The 25,476-nt window shown below is 35.7% G+C and overlaps 1 protein-coding gene across 11 annotated transcripts in view; it reads right to left on the reverse strand.

Annotated features, from left to right (window-relative positions):
• The window catches only part of QKI (QKI, KH domain containing RNA binding), a 157,000-nt gene that overhangs the window by 81,053 nt on the left and 50,471 nt on the right, over window positions 1-25,476 (reverse strand). For 10 of the 11 annotated variants that reach the window (XR_009746585.1, XM_061471406.1, XM_061471404.1 and 7 more), the window contains exon 3: window positions 9,400-9,516. The exons of the other annotated variant lie outside the window; for it this stretch is intronic. Coding sequence is in view for 9 of the 10 variants with exons in the window: in XM_061471406.1 (XP_061327390.1) it covers window positions 9,400-9,516 (117 nt within the window). In the remaining variant the exon portion in view is untranslated. The remainder of the gene's footprint in view (window positions 1-9,399; window positions 9,517-25,476) is intronic. 11 annotated transcript variants of the gene reach the window in all.

Genomic DNA, 25,476 nt, shown 5'->3' on the forward strand with positions numbered 1-25,476 from the left:
CACCCCCCCTCACCCCCCCAAAAATATGGAGAACCAAGAGCTGCCAATAACTGACACTTACTCAAGAAACACAAGAGACATGCTGCCTTCCTCCCTGAGCCAACAGGGTCTGCCTCCATTCCCACATTTAAGCAGACTCAACCTTCAGGCACTCCAGGGAAATTCCTATGAGCCTCAAACCAAGTACAGCCTTTCCCACACAGGACAAGCAGAGTTTCATGATGCTCAGTAAACATTCAACCACAACCCTGAACACAAATTACTTCTGGTAAGCAAGCTTATAATATCACAACATTAATTCCAAAGAAAGTTCTTAAAAATAAACAAAACAGCCTTATTTCAAACACGAAATCACCCAGCAACAGGCAGCCAAACAGGTTAAGATTTTAACCTAGAAAAATCTGGAAATACTTCAATGGTGCTGATAAATGAAAATCAAGGTAAAGTCTGTAAAGTCTGTTGTCCTTCAGAGTGCATCATAAAGACATGGAAGTGTCACTGAGTTTTTGGAATCTCACAAGAATCAACTCCCTCATTTTAGCAGTATCAGACGATGCTCAACACTATAACCCCTGCAAGAGAAGACTAAAGTTTTTAAAAAATCACATGACTGTACCACAAGAATGCCCATATTTTGCTAAAACAAAGTCTCACATAGTTCAGTAACTCATCTCCCAACTTTTTCCGCTGAATAAGTATGGAAAAACTTTCAGGTTACAGTAGATTTTCGTTATTTAAACCATTCACTTCTTTTACTACTTTGCCAGATAAAGTAAAATGCAGGACCTATCTCTGCAGACAATTTTGTCAATACCTCAAAAAAACTCAGTATGAATTGTCCCCCAAGCCTTTCAAAACTTTTATTCATATGCCAGATACAAACAGCTGTGAGCTGCAGCCTAGTCAACTTTTTTTATAATACAATTAACACTCTCTGTACTTCCCACCTAACAAAAGCCTAGGAGTAATTTTGCAGAAAGACAGTTTCTACCATGGTAGAGATTAAGACGAGTCCATTACTGTTCAACAGACACAGAATTTTAATGTACAAAACAGAGACTTGTTTATACACAGATGTTCAGGCAATGAATCAAGATACCCTTGATATATACTTTTTGCACTACACTTTATGCTACTTTTTTCCAATTTCAACATAATCTAGGTTCTCCTTCCTCCTGATCATAAATGTTGTTTTTTTTTTTTCCTCAGAGGGAACCATAACCGCGCCCCCCCCCCCCAAAAAAAAACAACACACAAACCAGCCAACAACAAAATGAAAACAAAGTATTACACAACTTGGTTTCTACTAGCATGGCTTTCACTATACTCCTCCAGTTCTACAGCTTCCAGTGTCTTTAAGAAAATAGTTCTTGAATGCCATTAAGTCTGTTACATCCATATGTAATTAGTTCAATAACCAGTTAAGTATTTACCAGCTTAAGTGTTCAGAACAAAATGACATATAATCCAATACTGATACCAAAGTTAATCATAGTCAAAGGCTTTAGCTACTTTTCACATCACACAGAAAAACATGAGTCTTATTACTGCTAAAATCTGCTCAAAGCTGCAACACTCTGTACTGAGCACATAAAGAAATATATCCAGTATATACTGTATTTATTTAGTATATAGCCAATAAAAAGCAAAGGTATCTAGTGAAATCAACTTACCTAAAAAATGCCATGCATCAGATACCGTGATATCAGAAAATGCCAGTGATACTTTAGAATATTTTCCAATAATTCTTAAGGCTCTAAATTTTTCTGTAGTTCAAAATAAAACCATTCTGCTCTTGAAAGTAAAAGCATCCCTCAGAATGTTAAGTGAAAAGTTTTTCACAATAAATTACTTCAACTGAGAAGTGTTTGTCAAATCATACATACAACTTAGGGAGAACATTCTTTTTTGTAAAATTTACATTCCCATACATAACTAAGCTAATTGCACCTACACTGCATTCTTCAACACAGTCATTGTGAACTGAACATTTTTTACCTAAAGATGTGTGCAGGTTAGATTTCAAACATACTCTAGGGACTCTGGACTACAAAACCCCCATGAACAGGCTTAAAAGAGTCATCCTTCACTCAGGGTAATTCAAGAAATAACATCCATTACTTTCAACATTGCTGCCTTTTGAATTTCCTCAAGTATAGTTTGTACTTGTCAGCCTTTAGCACTTAATTATGTAATTAACAAAGCAACTTGCAAAGAGGAATTCTATTATTCTTTCATGATGACTTCTTTTTCTTTTTTGTACTACTGGCTAATAATATAACCTCTTATCTTTTCATAAGGTCTTTGCTCCCAGACTACCAAGGATACAACTCAAGAGATGTCTGTTTTATAGGTAAAAAGGGAGAAACGGCTATGCTTCGGCAATTCTTTAATAAAAGTAATAATGATAAAATCCAGCTTTACAACTCCTCCTGCATTCAAAATAAGTGGTTACAAATGCAATAAAGGTTTTAAAATTGGAATGGAAAAGCCTATTTTCTGAAGTACTTGCTACTGAAAAAGAAATTACTATCTTACAAGCAACCAAAATTATTTTCATTATATCTGTGATTTACAATGAACTTTTAGGAAGGCAAAGTGGTATCACCTACCAAGTATATTCTTAAATGGACTTGGATTCTAAGCTACAGGATTTTTCTCCACCACATAAAAGCTACACGCAATTTTTCATACAGCTTAATATGGTACATTCTTCACCGTGTATTAAAATAGCAGTTGTGATATGCTGACTATGTAAGGTCAATAGTACCTTTATGTGAATATGATTTTTTTAAAGTTAGTTTTAGAATAAAAGGCCAGTTACTACACAAATTAAGTATGAAGAAAGCCTCCCAAGTTTGATGAATCCATTTGAGGAATTATCTTAATCCAGACATGCATACCAAGAACTGTGTTTAGAGGAAATGTCACTGTAGAAAATGCTAGACTCTGAAGTTAATTGTTCCGAGGGTAGTATCTTAAATGCTGCCATCTGAATGCCTTAAGTAATTTTCTGTTAAAAATTTATAACCTGAATGCAGTAGGTTCAGGAACATGCTGTACAGGTAATATCTCAGTCCTGAGCAGCCTGCTCATACAATGACTTTTGATGTATACTCACTGAAATTGCTAGCAATTACAACTGAATATAACAAAGTTGCAGCTTTCATGTGCAACAAAAGTTAACAAAACCACAATCTTTTATATCCAACATACTGAACTGCCACTCCACACTGCCTCAGCCAGTGGGGTTTCCAGTAAGTAGAAGTCAATTAATTTTAACAAATAGTACATTTATGATGGCTACTGACAAGGGATTCTGACAGTTATAGTTCTAAAAGTAAGCATCTGACCTCCAGAAACCCCATAAGCATTGTCACTTCTGACCTCTTCAGGTTTCTTTTTTTGTTAAATAGTCATTTCTAGTTGCATGCTATATAAATGGACTTAATTTTTCACTTTTACATGCCTAACATCCCAAATCATTTAAAGATCTGTTTTTTTCCTAATAGTACTGACAAATGCTTAAAACCCCATCTCTCCAACTAGTTAGATTTTTTTTTTTAACTGCTACTCCAAACCACTGATATGGTTTCTCAACACAGACATATGAAATTGTCAAAAAGCAGCAGCATGCTTGTGTGTAGATGCACAATTTTGGAAGCAACAGGCCTGAGCCATGTAATTTACTCCCAGAAGACAAGAATAAGGGCTGGTCAACTTTCCAATATGAAACACAGCACAACTCTACCATTTGCTACCATCTGCTAAATATATTCCATTTCAATGTATGTGTCAGGACCACAGCTTTTATTATTTTTTCACTTTCCATGCAATGCAAAAGTTGAGCATCTTATAATTAGTGCAGCAATAACATACTCTTCTAACAAGATGTACTGAAAAGTACGTATTATTTAATGCCAGTAACTTCCATTTATAAGCTAAACTGAATGTTTAAGATTTTCTATTGGAAATCAAAGTGTATCTAATGAATATACTCCAAGGTTTTTCAGAGACTAAAAGGCATTAAAATATTACAAATATATAATACGTCAATTCTATGCAGCATGTAAACGCAGTAAAATACCCTGATCATAAAACAGTTGATTTTTTTCACTGTAATTTTTTCCTCAAGCTTTGCACAGGTACCAAGGATAATTTTTTAATTCCTTTTTAGCCTTACTATAAACCAGAAAAAACTGGAGAGTCCAAAGAAACGGAATTATCTATCTGCTGTGACAACTCTGCACCAGCCAAAGGACTAGACTGGTACTAATCAAGAGTTTTGTCTTTTGTGAAACCTTACGTAATTTCAGCTTGTAAGGTTAACAGTGATATAGGAACAAGTAAGCTGTAGGATAGGAACCACAGATCAGTTCAAGCGACTTAATATGGAGCAAAGTGCAACAGATTTGAAGCTACTACAACAGATGAAAGCACCGAGTTCTTCAAGTTTAGAATTGCACAGCTGTCTGCTTTTCTCTTAGAATAATCTATTTTACGAAATAATTCAATTGTAATAAAATTGTAAGAAAAAGTAAGAAGATGCTTTCTCATGAAATAGAAAAGAATGTTGTCCTCTTTTCATACACTTCTGGAGAAGATTCTTGACTAAATGTAGGAAGAAGAAATGCAAAAAAAAACAATGTAGTTGCCAAGACTGCCACAAGCCAGCAGTCGGACACTGTGAGGCTGCATACACCTCTAAGTGATAGAGGGGTATAGAATACCTATAGAGCTGACTCCTTATAGGTATGTTAAAATGTCTGGTTTATGGAATTCATGTAAAACAAGGGAAATGACAAATACCAGTGTTTTTCTTACCCATCATTGGACAGTCTTCCCTTTAATTAAGCAGTATGCTTAATTGGTGTGAAAATTGCTAGTTTTCCTCATTACCTAATGAAAAGTGCATTCAGACTAAGCAAAAACAACCTTGGTTTTAATAAAGTTACACATTCATTAGCTTTTGATAAATGCCTGCAAGCCCTCTCCTCTCCCCGATAATCTCCTTCAAGCACCTCCAGGCTTTAATCACAATAGTCTCAGCAATTAAGGTTTTGATTTTGAATTTGCCTACAGTTGCCCAGAGAGATATTCTGATCACCACCTGTGTCTCAGATACGATTTGACTATTTCCTTCTGGGGGAAGTCTGTCACAAATTTTCAAGATTTGATTCCAGCTGGAATGATCTGGCTATGTGACAAAGATTTCTAATTCATTACTTCTGTTTGTAGGCTTACACAGGAGAGCAGAATTTTCTATAGATCAAATATAAATGGTTCATTTTTCCAACATGTCAGTCTATTTTCTCTTGGATTCTGCAACCACTAGCAAGGTAGGAAGAAATGTGTAGATGGACAGTTTATTCTAGGAGATGATATTTAGTACCACACAGCTCTCACATTACAGACTTGTTTAGTAAGTAATTCCTTCCCACATCCAATAAGGTTTCTTTTACAACTATCACCTGGCAATCAGGTTTGCAGATATGAAACACAGAATACACATGCAAATTAACCTGCATTTCTTATTTCCTCCAAACTGCAAAGCAGTTCAGTAAAAAACTGGAAAAACCTTGAATACTCACTTTTCTAAATAGCATTGACTTATATGAAAAGGTTTTAAAGAACTGCTAGAGTAACCTAACCTTTCCTGAGAATACTATTTCTTCGGCATTTTACACTTCAAAGTAGATTAGCATTTTGAAGTAGAACCTGCAAAGAGAGGAACCCCTTAAGAAAATAAAAAGATGGTTATCATTAAAAAGACACTAACTGCCAAGTCGGTCATCTTGCACTGCAAAACTAAGGAGTTCATCTATAATTCATCAGGAAAAGAGGCAAGCACCAATAGCAAGAAGTATACATACTCCTCAAAGTGATAAATGTCACTTGTTCTTACTTTAGTCTGTTTATGATCACTGAGTCTTGAATATAGCTTCCAAATCTTAATTTTTAGAAGAAACACCATATTGGGGAGCATTGCAAACTGCATCATCATCAATGGTTATGAAATCCTTCCTACTGCAGCAACAATTGTATAGCACCAAAAAGTTCTGGCTGAAAAAGATAAACTACTGGCTAATACCAATCACCTCAGGAGAGAAAAGAGCAATAGAAAGATTAGGAATGGATGGCATGAAAATAGGTTTTACCAAGAAAATTATTTGGTACTCAATGTGACTTTATAGCCCATATTATACTATTTGCTATTCAAATACATTATACTATTATATCATTCAAACATGCTGAACTATGTAATATTCAACAATAACAGTAGAATTATCTCATGAAATCAATGGTCAAGTACACTGTGCTCTGAAAGTATCACACAACAGACAACTCAAAAGAGGTAACAGGCATTAAAGCACTGTCTGGGTCAGTTTGTAGCTTTTCATGCATACAAAGTTCTAGCTGACCTGCCATACAGAACTCGTTCTTATCAAAGACAGCTTCACTTTTCTTACTAAACTTCAAAAAGACAGGTGACTCGTACTCAGAAGGTCTCAGCTCCTCTGTCTTCTCAAAAACAAAACTCCAGTAGCTGACATTGCCTAATGTCCTTGGAGCAGCTAAAAAATAAATAAAACTAAAGAGAGTGGTCACAGGGGGGAATCAGTCTAAAACATAACACCTTCCCAGACAGTAAACCTCCCTAAACTCTCTAGCAAGATGACTCCCCAAAGGAGGCCAGGTTCTGAAGTGCAGTAGTGGGAGGCTGCAGGCACTAAACCTAACAGCCATTTAGACACAGTCCTAGGCAACTTCTTCTAGGCAACCCTGCTTGAGGAGGGGTATTACACAAGAGAACTCCAGAAATCCCTTCCAAATCTGACTGATTCTGTAAAAGGCATTTCATAAACTCCAAGACCTACACAAATGTTGACTAGATAAGTCAGAACATGTGGTGGTGACCAACAACACTGCAGATAATGTGCTTTTCCTAGCTGGCAGCTGAGAGTAATGAAGGATGTGGTACATGCACAGGTACTACAACTGGCTGGAGGCGCGCAAGTCCCTGGGCTGCTGGTAACATGGCAGTGGGACTTAACATAAAAAGCTTTCAAAAAACAAAGGCTGTTACAGCTCTAACAAGTGCTCTGTTAGTCACAACCTGCAAAATGGCTACCATACCCAAATGTGGAATTCATTAGGCCACACTGGTTTCTGTTCAGCCTAGTATGAACACAGACAAGGAAGAGATGGAGCATGGTGGGGGTGAGGGATGGATTATGATATGTGGGCCAAGGAACACAGCAATTTCCAGAAATCTAAAGTAATTTTCACTCTTCTAAGTGATTTCTATTGAAGAGTCTGCAAATCAAATATTTATAGGAAAATAGGTCCCTTCAGAAGAAAAGCTGAGGCCTCAGATACAGTTTTATTCTTTCTTTTTACACTGTTGAAGCTGTTTGCAGTATAGCTATTGCTAACACAGCTAAGTGTGATTTTCCACACAGCAAAGCCAGTCTGCAAAACTTTTAAGGATGTATCAGAACATCATTGTTAATGACTATTTTAAGTATACATACATTCACTACTAACATTATCAGTTAGTGAGACATTATTTCTGGACCATTAAGCTTGGGGCCTCAGTCTATACTTACAAGTTTCCTGATGTTTTAGCCTATGAGCCTAAATGTTTTAGCTTATGAGATCTATGAACATAAATGAACCAGAACAAAAATTTTTATTCAGTTACATAATCTAACTCCTGATGGTCTACCCCAACATGGAATTACCATTCCTAAAACAAAGATGAAGCAGCAATAAACTTAAATTTTGCCCATAAATGAAGATAAGGACTGTAGTATTGATAAAAATACGTCTTTTAAAAACTATGTTTAAATAAGAAAAGAGCTGAAAGAGCTCTGAAGTACTCCCTTTTTTTTTTTAAGGCATTAGTACTTCTCTTTGGAATTAACAGCTTGAGAATTCATTCATTGCAAGCTAAATTTTAGTGTATTCCTGGTGGCCAAGATTTACTTTCTTACAATTAGCATCAGAAGTCATAAGGTCTAACTAATCTACCAGTCAAAAAGTGGTAGCTTTCAAGGGTAGATTGAATAGTCTTCTCTTAAAGGGAGGCACTATTTTCACTAGATCTCCTGCCCTGGGATGCTGAAATTTTAATACTCAGAAACTTTAATGTCTCCTAACATCCCCAGTTATAGGAAACCTGTGTTTCAAAATCCTCTACTAAACCCATCAATTCTACAAGTTCTATTTACCCATCTAACACTTAAAACCCCACAACAGTAGGAGTTATTTGTATGTTAAATGTGCCCCCAGCCAAGCAGTAGAAGGAATTCTGGACAAACTGTGTTCTGTTGGGGTTTCTTTTTGCCTTTTTTTTTAAGTAAACCTTCATGAATCACGTCTTTCTTTAAAACAATGTCACCCTCTTACTTCTAAAAGAACATAGGCAGCCAAGAACTCTCTAGGTTGAAACAGATCTTTGCTCAAAAGCTAGCAATCTAAACAGCCAAAATAGCTATGGGGAGAATAAGAGAAAGGGTGGCAACAGTATTTACAGCAGACTATGAAAACAAAAGGCATCAAATGGATTTTGAAAGCTACACAAACTCTGGGAAGTCTGAGATTTGTAAGTGGGTAGACATCAGCTTTCTATTTTAATTGTGATGTGCTACATTATGTATCAGATGGCTGATCAGATAAGGAAAAGAAGAGGAGAACAAAGAGGAAACAAGCACACATTTCAAAAATGCAGTGGAGATGCTGATGCAACTTGAGCAGTAGTAACCAGAAATGGAGGGAAATAGCTAGAAAACAACCTGCAAAACTAAATCACTTCCAGGAGTTACCACCAGAACAACTTGACATTCAGGATGTAGTTTCCCTGTTTATACAGGATGCGCATACATACTACAGGACAGAGCAAGGAACATCCCTAATTACACTGCAACTTCACCTGAACACAAATCCAGAAACATGGTGATTCCTGGTTCACTCAGAGAATTCACTGCCAGTAATGCATTCACCATTTTCCCCAATCCACACTACTTGCACAAGACACTATTTTGGTATTTCAATACTAGAATGTTATTAACAACACTTTTAAGATTAACAATTCTTTCTTAGAAAAATGTATTTATCTTCATTTTTTTTTGCTTTATTTTGTGAAACATGACAGAATTAGAACTTAGTTACTGATGAAAAATACTTCCTAATTGCTAGTTAGACCCCCAATTGCACCATTATGGAGTATGCATATTCAACTTCTTTAGGGTAGACTGTGTTATTTAATAAGGCTGTAAGAAAGACTAGATAATTAAAAAACATACAGTAAGAACACAACAAATAAGAGAGACCCCTACCCCTCTATCAGGAATAAAACCCCTGCATCTGAAACTACACTACCTTTCCAAAGCTTACCTTCTTTTTGTCCCTCATGGAGCCCTTCCCTCGGACCATTATCTTGCATCCTGTTTCTGCCTCAAGCTGTTTAGCTGTTAGTCCTCTGGGCCCAAGGATTCTTCCAACGAAGTTAAACTGGGGGAAAAAGAACCATAAATTATTATTCCTATAAAAGCAAGTAAACAAGATTATTTTAAAATTTAACAAGATGTATTTCTTTCTCTAAAATATCATCAAGTGTTTATCAGTTTAGAACACTAACTAAATACCTACGGTTACAGAATGAGGTAAGTACTATTTTCATGCATTAGATAACTAAGTGACCCTTACTTTGGGGAAAACGGGTTTCAGGTGAAGATAGATTTTTTGAAGGTTAACATCCATTAGTCTAGGGCAGTCTATGTAGTACTAATTTCCTCCCCAGTAAGTAATTGCATCAGCTTACAGAACACGTCCCCTCACCACTAACATGACCAGACATGCTCATTACTAGGCAAACAATGTGCATCATCACATCATAGAAGCACAAATGTTCTTGCTGCATGACCAGGCATACACGAGTCTCACCACATGGAAGCTGTGTGCAAGTCCAGTCCCATAATGGCACCAGGCACTCAGGCAAGCCCCCTATGCCCACTATTCGTTTGTTCCTCACCTACACCTAAGAAGCCTACAAAAAACATTATTTTTTTTTCACCTTTCCACACTGTTCTAGTGGGCTCAATCTGGACAGCACACTGCCGGCTGGCCACCCACATCTACAGAAGCTCTTCTTTATCTACCTGTGCCATAGCATTTCCCTTAGAAAAAGACCTGAGGCCAGCTTGTTATGTATTCACATTCCTGGAAAACACTCTGTGTATGTGTGTATATATGTGTATATATAGATACATGACAAAAGCATGTGTCATTTTTGTAAGCCATATACTTTACTCAGTTGTGCATACATAGAGAGCAAGTATTTCTTGTTTAATTGGCTAACTTCAGTAACAGCAGACAGCCCCCTGCCTACGCTTAACACAGTAATACCGCCATTTACCCAAACATAACAGTATTTCTTAGTTATTTTCCAGGTTTTTTACCTTTCATTATTTTCAATCACACATTCTGAAAATCATGACATAAATAAAAAATAAAAGCATTAAATGCAGGTAGCATTAAGAACATATAGCAGTACTTTGTGACAACTACGGTGCAAAGATGAAGTACCAGGCTCAAAGGACACATAAACCTAGAAATTTCAGCATGAAGATTAAATTCAAAGAAGCTAATAAGAGGAGAGAAGCATTGGAGAAGTCTTGATATTCTAGATCCTAGTAAACAAAGCTATTTAATGGAATTATGAAGAAGCTGTTTGCTTCCATTTCCCAGCTAATCAAAACTGGTTTTGAGTACTACAATTAAACATATTTGAAATTCTTGTAGAACTGAAAAGACCAGAAATGATTTAGGAGTGAGCAGAAATTATGAACACAAAAAAATAAAAGTTTTTAAACAAAAATAATCGTGTTTCTCAATGGCTAAACTGTTCATAGGGAAGATACACTACAAAATTATTTAGCATTCCAAGCTCAAAAAACCAAAGACATACTATGAAGTCTGAATCAATTGCTGAGGTAAAAAAAATAAAGATTAAAGTCACTTGTGAAGGGACACATGAACTGTGAATCACAGGAAATTAAGGAGGACTCACTAAGACTGGATAAAACAATGAACCAGCCACAAGTGATGAAGTTCAGCTGTGAACTACTATCCAAATCTTGCATTTGTTACACATTTCATGTTTAATACCGAAATCATGCAACTATCATGATGTAAACAGAATCTTACTGCACACTAAATCTTTAGCTAAATATCCCATTTCACTGCTAAGGCTAAAATAATATTGCAAACCTGACCCTGAACCACTCTTCTAATCAACACACAAGGCGACTATCACTACATTCTCTAACTCCCAAGAAAAACAGCATCCTCTAATATTTTATTAACTTGGATCATGATTAAAAGAATAATTCTAAGACAAGATAATTTGGATAAAAAAATAAATAGAACAATTTATAATACTAACAAAAAGGCAGGAATATGTAATACTCTCAAGCCTGCAACTTTATTCATGTTGTCTTAACATTATTTAGAATTGTGGTTTCTAGTTAAGAAATTGCTGACTTAAATTGAAAAAAAAAAAAAGTTAAGCCAGTTTCTTTTCTAGCTGCTCCCAAAATATTCTCCTTATAAAGAGCCTTCATAAATCTTTCGAAGGTAGATCAACCCCTTGTCTCTTCTTCCAAAACTTCACACTTTAGCCTTTCAACCTTTTTGGACAGGTATTTTTCTAAAACACTGACTGCTCTTGTAACCTCTCAATAGCCCTCCAATTTGCTCATTTCTTAAAGCGGGATGTCTGGACAAGGCAGTACTTCAAAAGAGACCTCAACAAGGTTAAGTTACTGAGACCAATTACATCTTAAAAGCCACATTCCGATTAACACATCCCAGCTTCTTTCCCTCCCAAAATAATTTAGCTCTTGATCCAACATTCACTGACCCCAGATACTCTTTCCCATTACCTCTGCACTGCCAGTTTTCCCCAGTTTAGGATTCATATGCAACTTTTACACCTCCCTACACCACCACATTGCTCTGCATTTGTGCAATGAATTCCACATTGTTGTTGTGCAAAATTAACTCTCTTAAGAGACAGTAAATACTGGGAGACTGAACACAATGATCGTTGTTGTTGAAGGCAACAGCAACAAACATATTAGGTAAAAGTTTGCTCTAAATCCTAATTTTTGCACCTACTCTGGAACATTAATGATTACTGTGCAGCAACTGATGCTCCCAAGACCTGACAAAATTTCTATCTGGTGTTCTAACTCACAAGTCCACTGCATCAGAAATTCCCTAATAAAAGCAGCTTGGATTCCCTATGCACAAAACAACTATCTCCCAAACAGACAAGGGGCTCTTACAGTCCTTCTATACCTCACCAGAATCTACACTCAAAACAAACATAGTAAAGAAAAATAGGAACAACCTATGCTAAAGACTCAAAGCTGCTGATTAATAAGAGGTTGCAAAGAAGTGTGTATGGGAAATGCAGTGTTTGAGAAACTTTCCATGCAAGTTAAAACCCAAGGAACTTAAGGGAGTCCAGTAGTACTGCTTCATACTATTACTGTGCCTTTCATATTTTGTGTTTTCCTTTGAAACCTGAAAGTAAGATATAGCAATATCTAATTTATTTGATTAAAAAAAAAATACCCTCTTCCCTTGATTACTGGGGAAGAAATTGAAAAAACATGATTTGATTAAAATAACCAAATCTTGTAAAAAAAAAAAAAAAGAGCATAAGCACATGCATCTGGTTAAACAATTATTCTTCTCAATTAAAAACTAATTTATTCTACCATCTTATTAGCAAACGTTCCAGTGATTTGCTATACATTGAATTTGCAGAGCTAGTTACTTATCACTGGAAAAAAGCCAAAACCAAGCTATTCTTGAAGTCTATTTCAACTTAAGAAAATCAAGTCATAGAAAGCTTTTATGTTGTTCAGATACAATGCATATTTGAGTACAAGTGTTTTGCACACAGCCTAAACATTATTTTAATGAAAATCTCAGGCAAACTCCAGTAGTTCCTCATTATAACGAAAGCAAAAGATACCCTATGCTTCACACTGACTTCTTCAATTAATAATACTTTAAGACATAATAATAAATATTTAAATTTAGCAGAAGTTCTAATCACACAAATGAGAGCCTTTTACAATGATCCACAAACTTTGTAATTTGTCTCATTTCTAGTAATCTACCATTTGGTCTCACCTTCTGATCTCCAACTTAGAAAAAACACCTAAACTCTGTGAATGTCTTTAAAAACCCTACTAACTACTCCAAACGAGTACTTGTAACTATAGATGTCTACACTTGATGCTACTTAATTCTTAACTGCTTGCAGAATCAATTTCAGTATAGTTATGCCATACATCAAAACATATTCTGCATTCTGAGACTACCTTTACATACCATGACTTCCCCCCTTTTTAACCATAACACAGCACAAAAACTTCAGGCTTCTGCAACAGTTACAAAGCAGCTTAGCTTTCCCCCTTAGTCAGACCTTTTCCAATTACAGTATTGTATTTTATTTTACACCTAAGTATTAGACATAAGTCTGCCAGCTGTAAGTGGATTTTCAGGAACACAAAAAACATTCACCCTCCCATATGCAAATTAGCTTTTAGGTTGTATATTAATACATCAAACAAACTAAAGCATCCCAAAAAATGTGGTTCTAAATGCCCTGGCATTTTGTTTCTGAAGACATTTCCTGTTCACTTCATTTTCATACGCTTTTCTTCACCAAATAAAAGGCACCTGAAGATGAAGACTTTGTATGGTTCAGTGGTTAAAATGTCGAGGTTAAGAAGCAGCTGAAAACTGGATGTTATAATGGAGAACATCTGGCAATTTTATCTTAAGCAGCAAAGGTAACAGTCAGTTAAGCCATTTTGGAGGGAACCTTCTATGTCTTCAGATCCTACTAGTCCTATTCCAAGAACATTTGGGAAGGTTACTTAATCTGACGGAGTAACAGGCTACAGTGCTAACTGTGGAAACAAAGCAATGAAGAGACACAAAGAAACTGCAGAGAAGAGAAAGGCATTCAAAAGAAAGTGTAATAAATATGTATGCCATTTTTTTTTGTTAAATGTTAGTACTCCTTGTGAGCAAAATTAACATTACTCCTAAGCATTAAGACATTTTTTTAAGTTACAAGTAAATTTGAGTACTTATTTTCATCCACAGTTTTGAGGAAGAAAAGCAGTTAATGCATTTAATGGAAACATTTATATGCAAAATTAAAATGGAAATACTAGTGTATAAGATAAAAGATTGCACTATGCTGACAAGACACGCGGGAGACGAGGCTCTGAACCCACCAAAAACTGTCACTGGCCCACCAAAATTAGCAAATTTGGGTTTCTGGTTTTTAATTGTTTTCTTTTTAAAGAAGCACTGGTTTATGATACTAGTAATACAGTTATTTTAAAAAAAAGTATTTCTGCATTTATTAGAAATAGTTTGAATTGCTTTAAGCTGAGTTTTAAGTAATCATAAAGATACCAGATAAACAGCCAATTAGATCTTCGAAAGCCTGTAATTTGAAATAAGAATAAAGCCACTTGAGGCAGTGGAAAGCAAAATACAGCATATTAAATCTTAAAAGGGCAATTACCATATACTTTCAGTTAGGTAGTTTATTTGATAAAGGAAACAAAACTTGTAACATAACATTACTGATAGGTAGTACATAGACATTAAGGAGAATGATGTTATTTACAATAATGTACATTAAATTTTTTTCTTTACTCAAAATAATCACAAATAAATTTGCCATCAACAGTTAACAGGAGGAACTGATTAAAGACACAGCCTTTCTGCCCACATTTATAGTCTCCATCCTCAATTTTTTCAGTCTGAATAGTTTTTTTTACTTACAACTATTGCCACTATCTCATCCAGTATAGAAGATACTGCTAGATTTTGATAGGTGGTGACTAAGGAAATTGAAAGTATCTTTTCCACAAATAGAAAACCTTGGATATATTTCATGCCTTGTTAAGTATTTCCAGTGATTCAACACCAGTCATCACAACAGACTACAGCTACACAGCTTTTGTTTAAGAGCAGTAAGAAGAACTACTGCCAAATAAAAACAAGTGCATCATATACACAGTTTACTCAGTGACCACACCACAGATTAACTGAAAACAAAGGATGAGAAGTTTATGTATGCAGCCACTTGTACAAATTTAAGAAATCAAGTGGGAAAGGTATAATTTTGAGGAATGAAAAAAATGTTGAAATTACAAAATCTTTCACTAACTGCATTAACATGCATTTTGAGGATTAAATATACCCTAGCAGAATTTGGCAAGGGCTGTGCACAGGTAAGAAAACCAGACTTACCTGATGAGATTTTACAGGGGAGAGGAGGCTGACAAAGCAGATGGCATTATCATTGCCCAATACAGTGAACCCAGATAAAAGTAACCACATACAGAAGTTAATTTTTACATACAAACTAGCTTTAGGTAGTTGTCAAGAATGCTAGTGACAACAGTGAAGTTGTTTCCTGAAGTCTCTTCCAAAAACACCTACTGCAAACAACAATGCATGAGAAACATTCCCTCCACCCCTTAATGCAACATGGTTTCTATGTGAAATAACCAAGCAAATGCCAAAGTACATATGTAGTGAATAACAGCATGACACGTATAATCTGCTTATGTCAAATATATCCACTTATATTTGCTGGGTGTATGTGACATATGCCATTGTAATCATAGAATCACAGAATCATAGAATAGTTAGTTGGAAAGGACCTTAAGATCATTAAGTTCCAAACCATCTCACCCAAGGCTTCGTCCAACCTGGTCTTTAACACTGCCAGGGATGGAGCATTCACAGCTTCCCTGGGCAACCTATTCCAGTGCCTCACACCCTAACAGGAAAGAATTTCCTCCTTATATCCAATCTAAACTTCCCCTGTTTAAGTTTGAACCCGTTACCCCTTGTCCTATCACTTCAGTCCCTAATGAAGAGTCCCTCCCCAGCATAGCTATAGGCCCCCTCCAGATACTGGAAGGCTGTTATGAGGTCTCCACGCAGCCTTCTCTTCTCCAGGCTGACAATATAATCAAAACTAAATGAGACCTTATGAAGCATTTAAAGTGATGAAGTTTATGAGTAAATTAGAAATGCTGTGCTGTAAGAAACACATAAATTACGAAACGAAATAGTCTCTTTGCCACTTAAAGCACAAAACCAAAACCACTGAAGTACAGGAGAACAAAACACAGAATAACAACCTTCAGAAAGTTAGGATTTGTCATATTTGCAATTATGTACTTCTCTGCTGGATAAACAAAACCAAAACCTCTAGCACACCATTTGAAATACTTTCAAGATTACGTCAAGTGTCAGAAATTTAATCCCTGGCATCTAATAAAACTGTCATTACTGCTGAAACTATTTAAAGTGGCTTGAATTCTCTGAAATTTCAGTTGTCACAAAGAAAAGAGCAAAATCTGTATCACTGATGAAAAAATGAGATAGGAAAACATTTTTCTTCTTAGTTTAGTAAATGGCCAAACAATTTTCAGTGGATCTGTCATTCACTAAAACAAGTTCCATTTTTATTTAGTATGCTGTATACTTTTTCAGCCCGGGTTATGATAATCCCATTTCAAAGTCAAAGGCAGAGAGTAACTCATCTTGTTACAGGCAAGGATTGACATTTATTATGGGTGAAGACAGGCTTAGTCTTGTTCCAAAACTTCTGTAAATAACATTTATGCAAAAATAAAAGATACAAATGTAATTGTAATATATTACTAAACATACAGTATATTTGCAGCAGGAGAACCAAGTTAATGCTCTGGTTTAAAGACTTCATTATATAAAAATATCAGCATCCAGCGGAATATGAAAATGACACATTATCACAGAGATTTTGGGCATAACACATCTCAAAGGCTACAATGAAAAACTCACCCAGTTACAGAATGAATGAGTTCTCTCCATACAAATACCTACATCTATTGCTCTTTCACAGCTCAACATTTAACTTGGGCATTACATAATGCAGTTATTAGTGTATCAGTAATCCTGGTAACAAATTACTTCAGATGGGGGGGACGGTGGGGACGGTGTAATTAAATACTTTGAGTACAACTTCTTAAGTCAATTGCAACAGTAGAGATTCCATGCGATCTCCAAAATGCAAAAAGATCTCCAGAAAGTTTTTCAAGCTCACTAGGCAAGCACTATTTGGGGCAGGGGAAAACACCTTAATTCTCAGTTCCAAGCACTGGGGTATTTATGTTGCATGGCATGCATGAGTCAGCTCTGCTTCGTGTCGTTTAACCTTCAACTCACCTCATCTAGAAAGCCAGTAAAAAATGGCATCAGTACAATTCAGACACTGAATAGTTAACATTATGTTCTGAATTAAAATATCTTCAATGAACATGCAGTGAGACAGTTGGCTAAGCAAAACTGAGCATTACATTTAGAATGTTGGTCAGTTAGTAAACAAACCTTGCCTATACAAAGGCTGCACACAACCTTTGAATAAGAAATGTTGACACAGACACTTATCTGTGTTTTCCAGTAAAGCTTTAACAGTAAGAAAGTAAAGAATCCATGATGAACAGCAGCACCTTGCTCTCCCTGTGATGTCCTTTTGGACATCAGCAATACATGCTTTTGTGATTTCAAGGATGGATTACCACATTAAACAGTATGGTCTACCTTAAGATTTATTACTTTCTTATTAGTAAAGTTCTCTGAGTAACATTAAACAGGTGGCACAATAAGAACTTCTAGGAATTTTTAATATTAAAAACCTTTTGTATTTATAATTTTCATTTTCTAAAACTAAATTATTTTAGTTACAAGAATGACAAGTATTAAATTTTCCAAAGGGTAACCCTGAGCCCTACTCGACTATAAAGTTATTTTTGGTAGTACCTATATTCTAGCAATGTAACATTATTTAACAAATTTGAAACTGCATCAAACAGCGTTCTGGATTATTTCAAAATAATCATCACACCATGAAATTTCTTATAGAAAACTGAGGTTTTAATTGGGCAATAGATTTTAATAAATATATTGCTTGTTTCAATAAAAACTAAATTGGTTTTATGAAGCAGTAATGTACAGTTTAAACCCCAAGACAGCACAGCCATATTAAAGAACATAATAATCTTAAAATCATCCACGTATTCCATTTAAAGACACCACAATTCTGCAAGGTTAGTTTTATTGCTAGACTTGACTTGTCAATTACCAGATTATTTATATTTGTTCCCGACTGAGCACAGTATCAGTCACTAGTGATCATTCAAAAAGCTCAGAATCTTTATCTGATCACTCCAGCTGTAATCTAGACAAACAAGATTATCCATGTGACGTCAATAAAATATAGTTTTTACTCAGCAGACTGAATCCTAATGCTTAAAATGCTCCTTAAAAAAAAAGGCATTTAAAAGTATAGCTGTGATTTAGAATGAATTACTAAATCCTTTAAATCCACATTATTCACCTCTAATAACCTCTGTGCTGAAGGCTTTGAGAGCTTGTTTAACTGACAAACAGCTTTACAAACCCCATGTAAATACAATGGATCAGATCTATAAAAAAGGGGTGGGGGTGGGGAGAAGGGAAGGGTGGAAAAACAAAACCCTACACCAGAAGCTACCCTTCCAAGTCATTCTAATAATGGTGATAGAGCTTTCTTTATCAAAGAAAAAAGAAATCCCAGAGCACAGATACTTTTTTTTTTTACCAAGTAACATTCTGAAGTATACAGCCTTTTTTCTCTGAATTCTTAACTTGCATTTTATAAGAGAACCTGAGTATTCAAATTAAATATTTTGCGTTTCAATCAGACGGCCAAATTTTTTAACACAATGTTATTATAGGTAGAAATTTATCTTAACGTTTAATTTTTAGCACAGAAATTCTAATACACATGGCAGAACGTCAGCAATAGCTAAACCTAGCTAACTGAATGCATTACAACTAGGCAGAGAAGTCAACATACACTTTCATCACCTGTTTGAACTAGGTATCTGTCAGAACTTATTATCAAAATGTAGCCATAAGAATTCAAGATGAATTCCTGTACATCCAAAAATCCAAATATTCAAAATATATTTCTCTTTTTAACTAGTGTACCAATGTAATTTTCATCCAGACATGCAACCATGGAATATAACAGTCTTCCCAGAAAATTTACTTTCAGTTTCCCTGGGAGAAAGATTCCAACTGTTTTTTTTTTAAACACCATGTGTCCATGTGTTGTCAAAGGTGGGAAAGCTGAAAAAATATTTTTATATGTCAACGCAAAGAGAGTACCTTTACTCCCAAAAGCAGTTTTGCCTGATTAGCTACTGAAGAGCTAACATCATTTTTTCACAGATTTTGATGAATTTGAAGGTCCCTGTACCTAACAGCATACCAAAAATGTATTAGATTTGAAAAATTACCACATCTAACCGATATTCAATTTAGTTTTCTAAAGTTAAGAAGTACGTATTTACGCCAAGACATTTATCATTTAGTTTAAAATTAAGTGATTACTAAGGAGCTTTACTGTCCTAGGATTGTGTAAGGCATTTTTATTTTTTTCATTTTTTTCTGTAGTAAAATTATACTTTTATCGTATAATTTTGGCATTATATAATACAACCTTCAGATGGAAGCCAGAAAGTAAAAGAAACCCAGTGGAAGATGTCTTTTTTTTTGTGAAAACTAATGACACAGCACTGCCATAAAGACCTTGCATGATATTGTCAAAAGAGTGAAGGAACTTTAAAACACTGCATAAGTTGTACTTCTTAAGTTGCTTTAAATAGAAGCAGTGGAAGTTAGATAAATGGACTAGGAAGTTTGACAGAACTGATTTAAGAGTAAGTTTTAAATTACTGACCTCTAACAGGAAACTATGAAAGCTGTGAGCCTTTGTCTTTTACTGTACAGAATTAGATTATCTGGAAAAAAACTAATACCGTAAACAATCAGCACTTGCATCGGGTAGAAGGAAATGGAGGTAAGTTTATTAAATTCACTACAGTTTTGCGAATTTATTCTGATATTTTTGTGCTATGTATCACATCGGTAGTACTTGCATTGACCTAAAAAACTTACAGAAATCAAAACGGAGATCAGCAAAGGCCTGTAGCTAATTTAAAAGGTAGCCAGCACTTCATAAACAGTATCACATACCAAATGCAAGAAAATTACTATATAGCTCCACAGCTATAAATCTCACTGTAGAGGTATATAATAAACCAAATCTGACTAAACACAATACATCAAATTCCCTGAGCAAAGAAGCTCAAATCTCTCTAATCTCCTTTACTCGAGGCCTGAAAACCATCTGATGTATCATCATACTACGTACGTGCAGTTCACCTGAATTTCCTCAAATCCATTTTTCCCCTCCACGTAGAACACATACAAAGACAATAAATCCAACTCAAGTAAGACTATCTCAAACTGATAGAAACCCAGCCTGACAGTACTATTGTTACAAGCACAAGCTGCTCGGATCATGGGGAAAAAAAAAAAAAAATCCAGCTCTTAACATGAAGACAAATGAGCCCCGTCTGTCATTGGCGCAGTCTTCTGCAAAATGCCAGTAAGCTCCTGGGCTACACCTTCCTTCTACGAACACTCCAACAGACCTTAAGGAAGGACACATAGCAGCTCCTCCTAAAAGGAGAGTATCTGGAATTTCCCGATCTTTTCCCACTGTTTTAGATTATGCTGCTGCACAAGGAGCCTGTCCACATTTAAGAGGGGAAGAAAAAATAGCAAAAAGCCCTCTCCACTAAAGGCTTTTAGGCTGGAGTACAGTTTCCCTCTTTTTAGCCCACTGCTTCTTTTAGGAAAGGCCAGGTCCATTCCTTATCACCTGTTAAGCCCAACAGAGGACAGCCTCTAGGGTGCCATACCAACAGACACTTACTAAAGATGTGAGAGAGGACAGAAAGGCTTGTTCATTACTAGTTTACTTATTGAGGAGCCATAATTGAGATTTTGCTCTTCACTGCTCTCTGGGTCAACTGACAGCTGTAAGCCAAGAGAAAGAATCAAATCTAGGTCAAAAACTAAGTTCCTGAGAAGAAACAGCAGAAACCTTGATCAACAAGAAGCAGTAAACAGTAACAAGGCAGAACTGATCTTCCAGCTCAGGTGCTGGAGTAATTTCAAACTTGTATTCTAACAGCCTTCCCTGCGTGTTGGAGAACCGGATGTAGTTATAAAGTTATGTATAAAATATGAGGCTTTTATGCAATTTTTCCAACATTATCTTTCATTTTGTAAAGACCTCAAATATAAAATCACATTTTTAAACCACATGATACTTTTCCACATCTCTAACAAAGGAAGGATTAAGATACCACCCAAAAGCACTCATGCTTTCACCCATTACAAAAAAAAGCATTTTTTAAGTATTTTAAGTATTAAATGGTAAGATACTTAAGCATCAAAATGTTTCCAAAGAGTCCCACTAAGGAGTGAGAGAATGTCAAAAGATCATTAATGTAACATCACCAACAAACTGCTTGAATCAAAAATAAGTACTTTTTTTGGACAGCAACTTAAGTATGCATTTCTTTTCGCAATGAATGAGCCACGGAAAACTGCAAAGTTTTAGACTAATTTGATAACACTATTTATATCAAATCAAGAATTTTATGTTACTAATAAAAGCACTCTTTCAAAGTTTGCCCTTCCAAACTCTTTAACCTTCCCTGTCATTTAGGCTGACTGATAAGCCACCAGCTGTTTCTTTTTCTTCCTCGTGATACAATGCATTCTCTTCCTTTTTAAGGCTAGTATATCCAAGCAAGAAACAGCAGGACTTAAGCCAGCTGCTAGAATGTCACAAATCTATATATTTAGCTCCCATCTCATTTATTGCCATTCCTCAGCGTCAGCCATTTAACGACCCTTTTGCTCCAGACTGCTGACATTCCTCACTGAGCTGACAACACCGCAGACTGATCAGCAGCCAGGAGGTACAAGAACACACAACAACAAAGCCAGACCTCATCTGTTATCAAAGACAAAAGCCATGCCTCGTCAAACATACCCAAGGTGAAAAACGTTTTGGGTTTTAGTCACATCACTGTCATTCCCTCCATGACCCTTCCCCCCAGTTCCTGATCTCATTTTTGCTGTTTATAAATTGTGTAGTTGTTTATGCAAATACTAACTTTATAACTTTAGTGATGCAGCAATTTGTCTTTTACCATATTTAATGAGCGCTGTTCTGTCTTCATCTAACAGGACAGAAAACCTCCCATCATATTATATTTATTTGCATTATTTGCTTCATTTGTACCTTCTCAATGCTTTTCATACATACTAATACAAACGGTACATTAAAGTCATATTTGCTTTCATTTTAAGACTGTTTTATCCATTAACCCTTTTCCTGTTGCCACAGGAAATCTTAATATGTTAGTTTAGATTCCAAGTCAAATAACTATAAAATAATATCCCTCAAAATGAATTTTATGCTACATGTTCTGTTCATGTAAAAACACTAATCTAATTACGGTCATATTTTGGAAATAATTGGATTTTAAATTGCTTAGAATTATCAGTGAGTGAGAAAGCTGTAAAGATAGACAAATTAACAATTTCATGGTTTTAAAATAGGAATCTCTTTTATCATTAGAGGCCCATTCGCAATCATTTAAAGGCCCACAGTACAGTTTGATAGCTCCCTTCTTTAAATGGTCATAAAAACCTTTAAACAGTAACTGAAAGATTGTTAACAGAAAACTCTTTCAGGGAATCAGATCCAGTGAACAATCTAATGGTAGGCATGCTTAAGTGAGATAGTGAATAATCTGTTTCATCCTATTCACTAAAATGAGGTTTCCAGAACAGCGACATCAGTTTCAATAACACCAGGAGTAAAACTGTTCAATTCCATGCTCTACTTGGGAATCATGACACATTTATCTAGAGAATTAACAAGTTGTGCTGTGTGTAAATCGGTCTCCCAAAAAAATCTAATTGTAGGTTCCAGCAGTGCCCTCTAAACCTCACAGTTCACATTAAGCTCACATTCCAGTAACAAAGAATCCTCAGGATATACAGTCCATCAACTAATTTCCATAAGAATACCTTTTAATTACATGTGACTACATGTGACATTACCCAAGGCACTTAAAGTTGGCAAATTTGCTGTAAACGACTTCCAATTTTCAGTAATTAAAAGTGAGAAAGATATGTTTAAATTGGAGCATTATTGCAGATGGTGACACTGTTGTTACAAAAACTCTACAGAAATGGAAATTCTTATACTTAAGGGACACCATCCCCTTTTTTCCAAAATTATCTGAGAAATGAAGTCACTCTTCCTCTCAGGAAAAGGAAGGGCTGACCACGAAACAGGCTTTGAGGTTATATTTAGGTTCATGCAAAGAAGAGGTCCTCAGTAACCATTTCATCTTACTAGTTACTGCAACTTTGGACAAACTTCTGCATACCTTTCAGGCAACAAATGTTATGCTGAATTACTCAGTGTTTTATAATAAAACAGATTTATTAGTCACCTTGAAAAGTGGGAGGAAACACGGAAATTACACACTTCTAGATCAGAAGACCCTAAAAGCTTTTTTCCTCCAGAACAGCACTCGGCCAAGCAAAAGTTTCATAAAAAACAAAAGGGTAAAGCACCACACCAAGCAACACAGCAAATAAACCCATGGTAAAGATGCATAGCATTGTTTTGTGGACAACATAAACATGCTTTGCATTCATGTGACTGTTTTTAATTACCTCAATCACTGACTAAAGCATAATTTATAATCACAATCAGTATTAGATAATTTTTGCTTTGCTCCTCTACTTTTACACACATTCAAGTACTGGTAACATAACTGCAACCTGATTCATAGAATTAAATTGTATAGTACAAAAAATTGTGGTTTCTGTGAATTCATGGGGGTGGGAGGGTAGCAAAATTCTGTGGGAGGGTAGCAAAATTCTTACCTACTTTGAGACAAATCAACTTTTGAAATACTTATTTATATCTTTAAATATACTGGATCAGCTCCAAGTATTTCAGCAATCAGAAGTACAAAAACTTCATGATTTAAACAAAGGATGATAATGCTTAAACAAAGGAGCTTTGTACATTGCAACTGATTTCTATGTACATAGTTTGCACTGCATCAGGTTTATCAGGAATTCATTTACTACACTAGGTCTAGAACTTCTTGACATGAAAATACTGAAAACACATCACAAAGTAATTTTCAATTGTTTCATCAAAACAAAAGAAGTCTCCCTCCCAAAAGTTTAGAAAAAAACAGTAGGGTTATGTAATTGTTAGTGTTTGTCATTCTACTACAGATCAAGCAGTAGAATGCTTTAACCGGTGTAACAGAAAAAAAGGCTACTAATTTTCAGTCTACTTGCTGTTGTCCAATTATTTCTTCTAAGAAAATCACTAACATGTTTTTCAATGTTGACCACGTTTAAAATGAAAAACTAAACAATTCCATTCCGCTTCTGAAAAGGCAGTTACAGAAGAGTTCAATATACACATACAGCTGCCAGAATCAGTAATTCTTGCAAAATTCAAGTCTAGAACTGCAAACAGGTCAGAAATGCAAAAGGTATCTCAAAGCACAACCCTCTAAATACTTAGTGCTTTATGCCTAATCCACCTTGTTTGCTTTAAATGACTTATTCAAGGTCAGGCTGGACTAAGCCTTGGGTAGTATGGTTTAGTGTGAGGTGTCCCTGCCCATGGCAGGGGGTTGGAACTAGATGATCTTAAGGTCCTTTCCAGCCCTAACTATTCTATGATTCTATGACTCCTGCTAAAAGCTTTAAATTACCAAAGCTCTACAGATAGAGCTCTGTGCTCTATCTGTAAGAAAGTAACATATAAAGAGAGAAAAAAAAAACAAACAAAACCAAAAGCACCTGACACACCTTAAAAAGCCCACTGTTCAGGAGCATTTAAGGCTACAAGTCTCAGGACATATGTACTATAGAGTTACGTGCTTCAGCCAGCATCATGAAGTACAGAGCAGTAGCATTACAGTCTAGTATTACAGTAATAATAGCACCTTTGGATGTCATATTGAATGTATTATTCTAAACATTTACAACACTACTAAAATAGCACCACATCAACAATTACTGTATTCAGGCTTCATTTCTGACTAGATTTTGCCTTTTATCCAGGGACTTAAAGTAAGGAGACAGACAGTGAGACATTACTATGTTGAAGAGTTCTGTGATGACCACCACCACACCGCAGTCACTGCAATAGAAGAGGAACTACCTCATATTTATTACAGGAAAAAAGGCGTAAGAGTTGTGATAAAGCTTTGAGATGCTCTTCAGGTTCACATGCCAATCTACCTGTCTGTAGTAACATGTATCCTAAACTACCTTCCAGCCCTATTGAATGCTACCAGAGTTCCAGGTCCCTTGTTCAGCTTGCCTATCTGCCTTCTCTGTGAAGAAACTGAA

The sequence above is a fragment of the Pezoporus flaviventris genome, unplaced genomic scaffold (genome assembly GCF_033815535.1).
Source record: "Pezoporus flaviventris isolate CSIRO_AGI_PZ_B2104156 unplaced genomic scaffold, CSIRO_AGI_Pfla_v1 ptg000066l, whole genome shotgun sequence".
Lineage (NCBI taxonomy): Eukaryota > Metazoa > Chordata > Aves > Psittaciformes > Psittacidae > Pezoporus > Pezoporus flaviventris.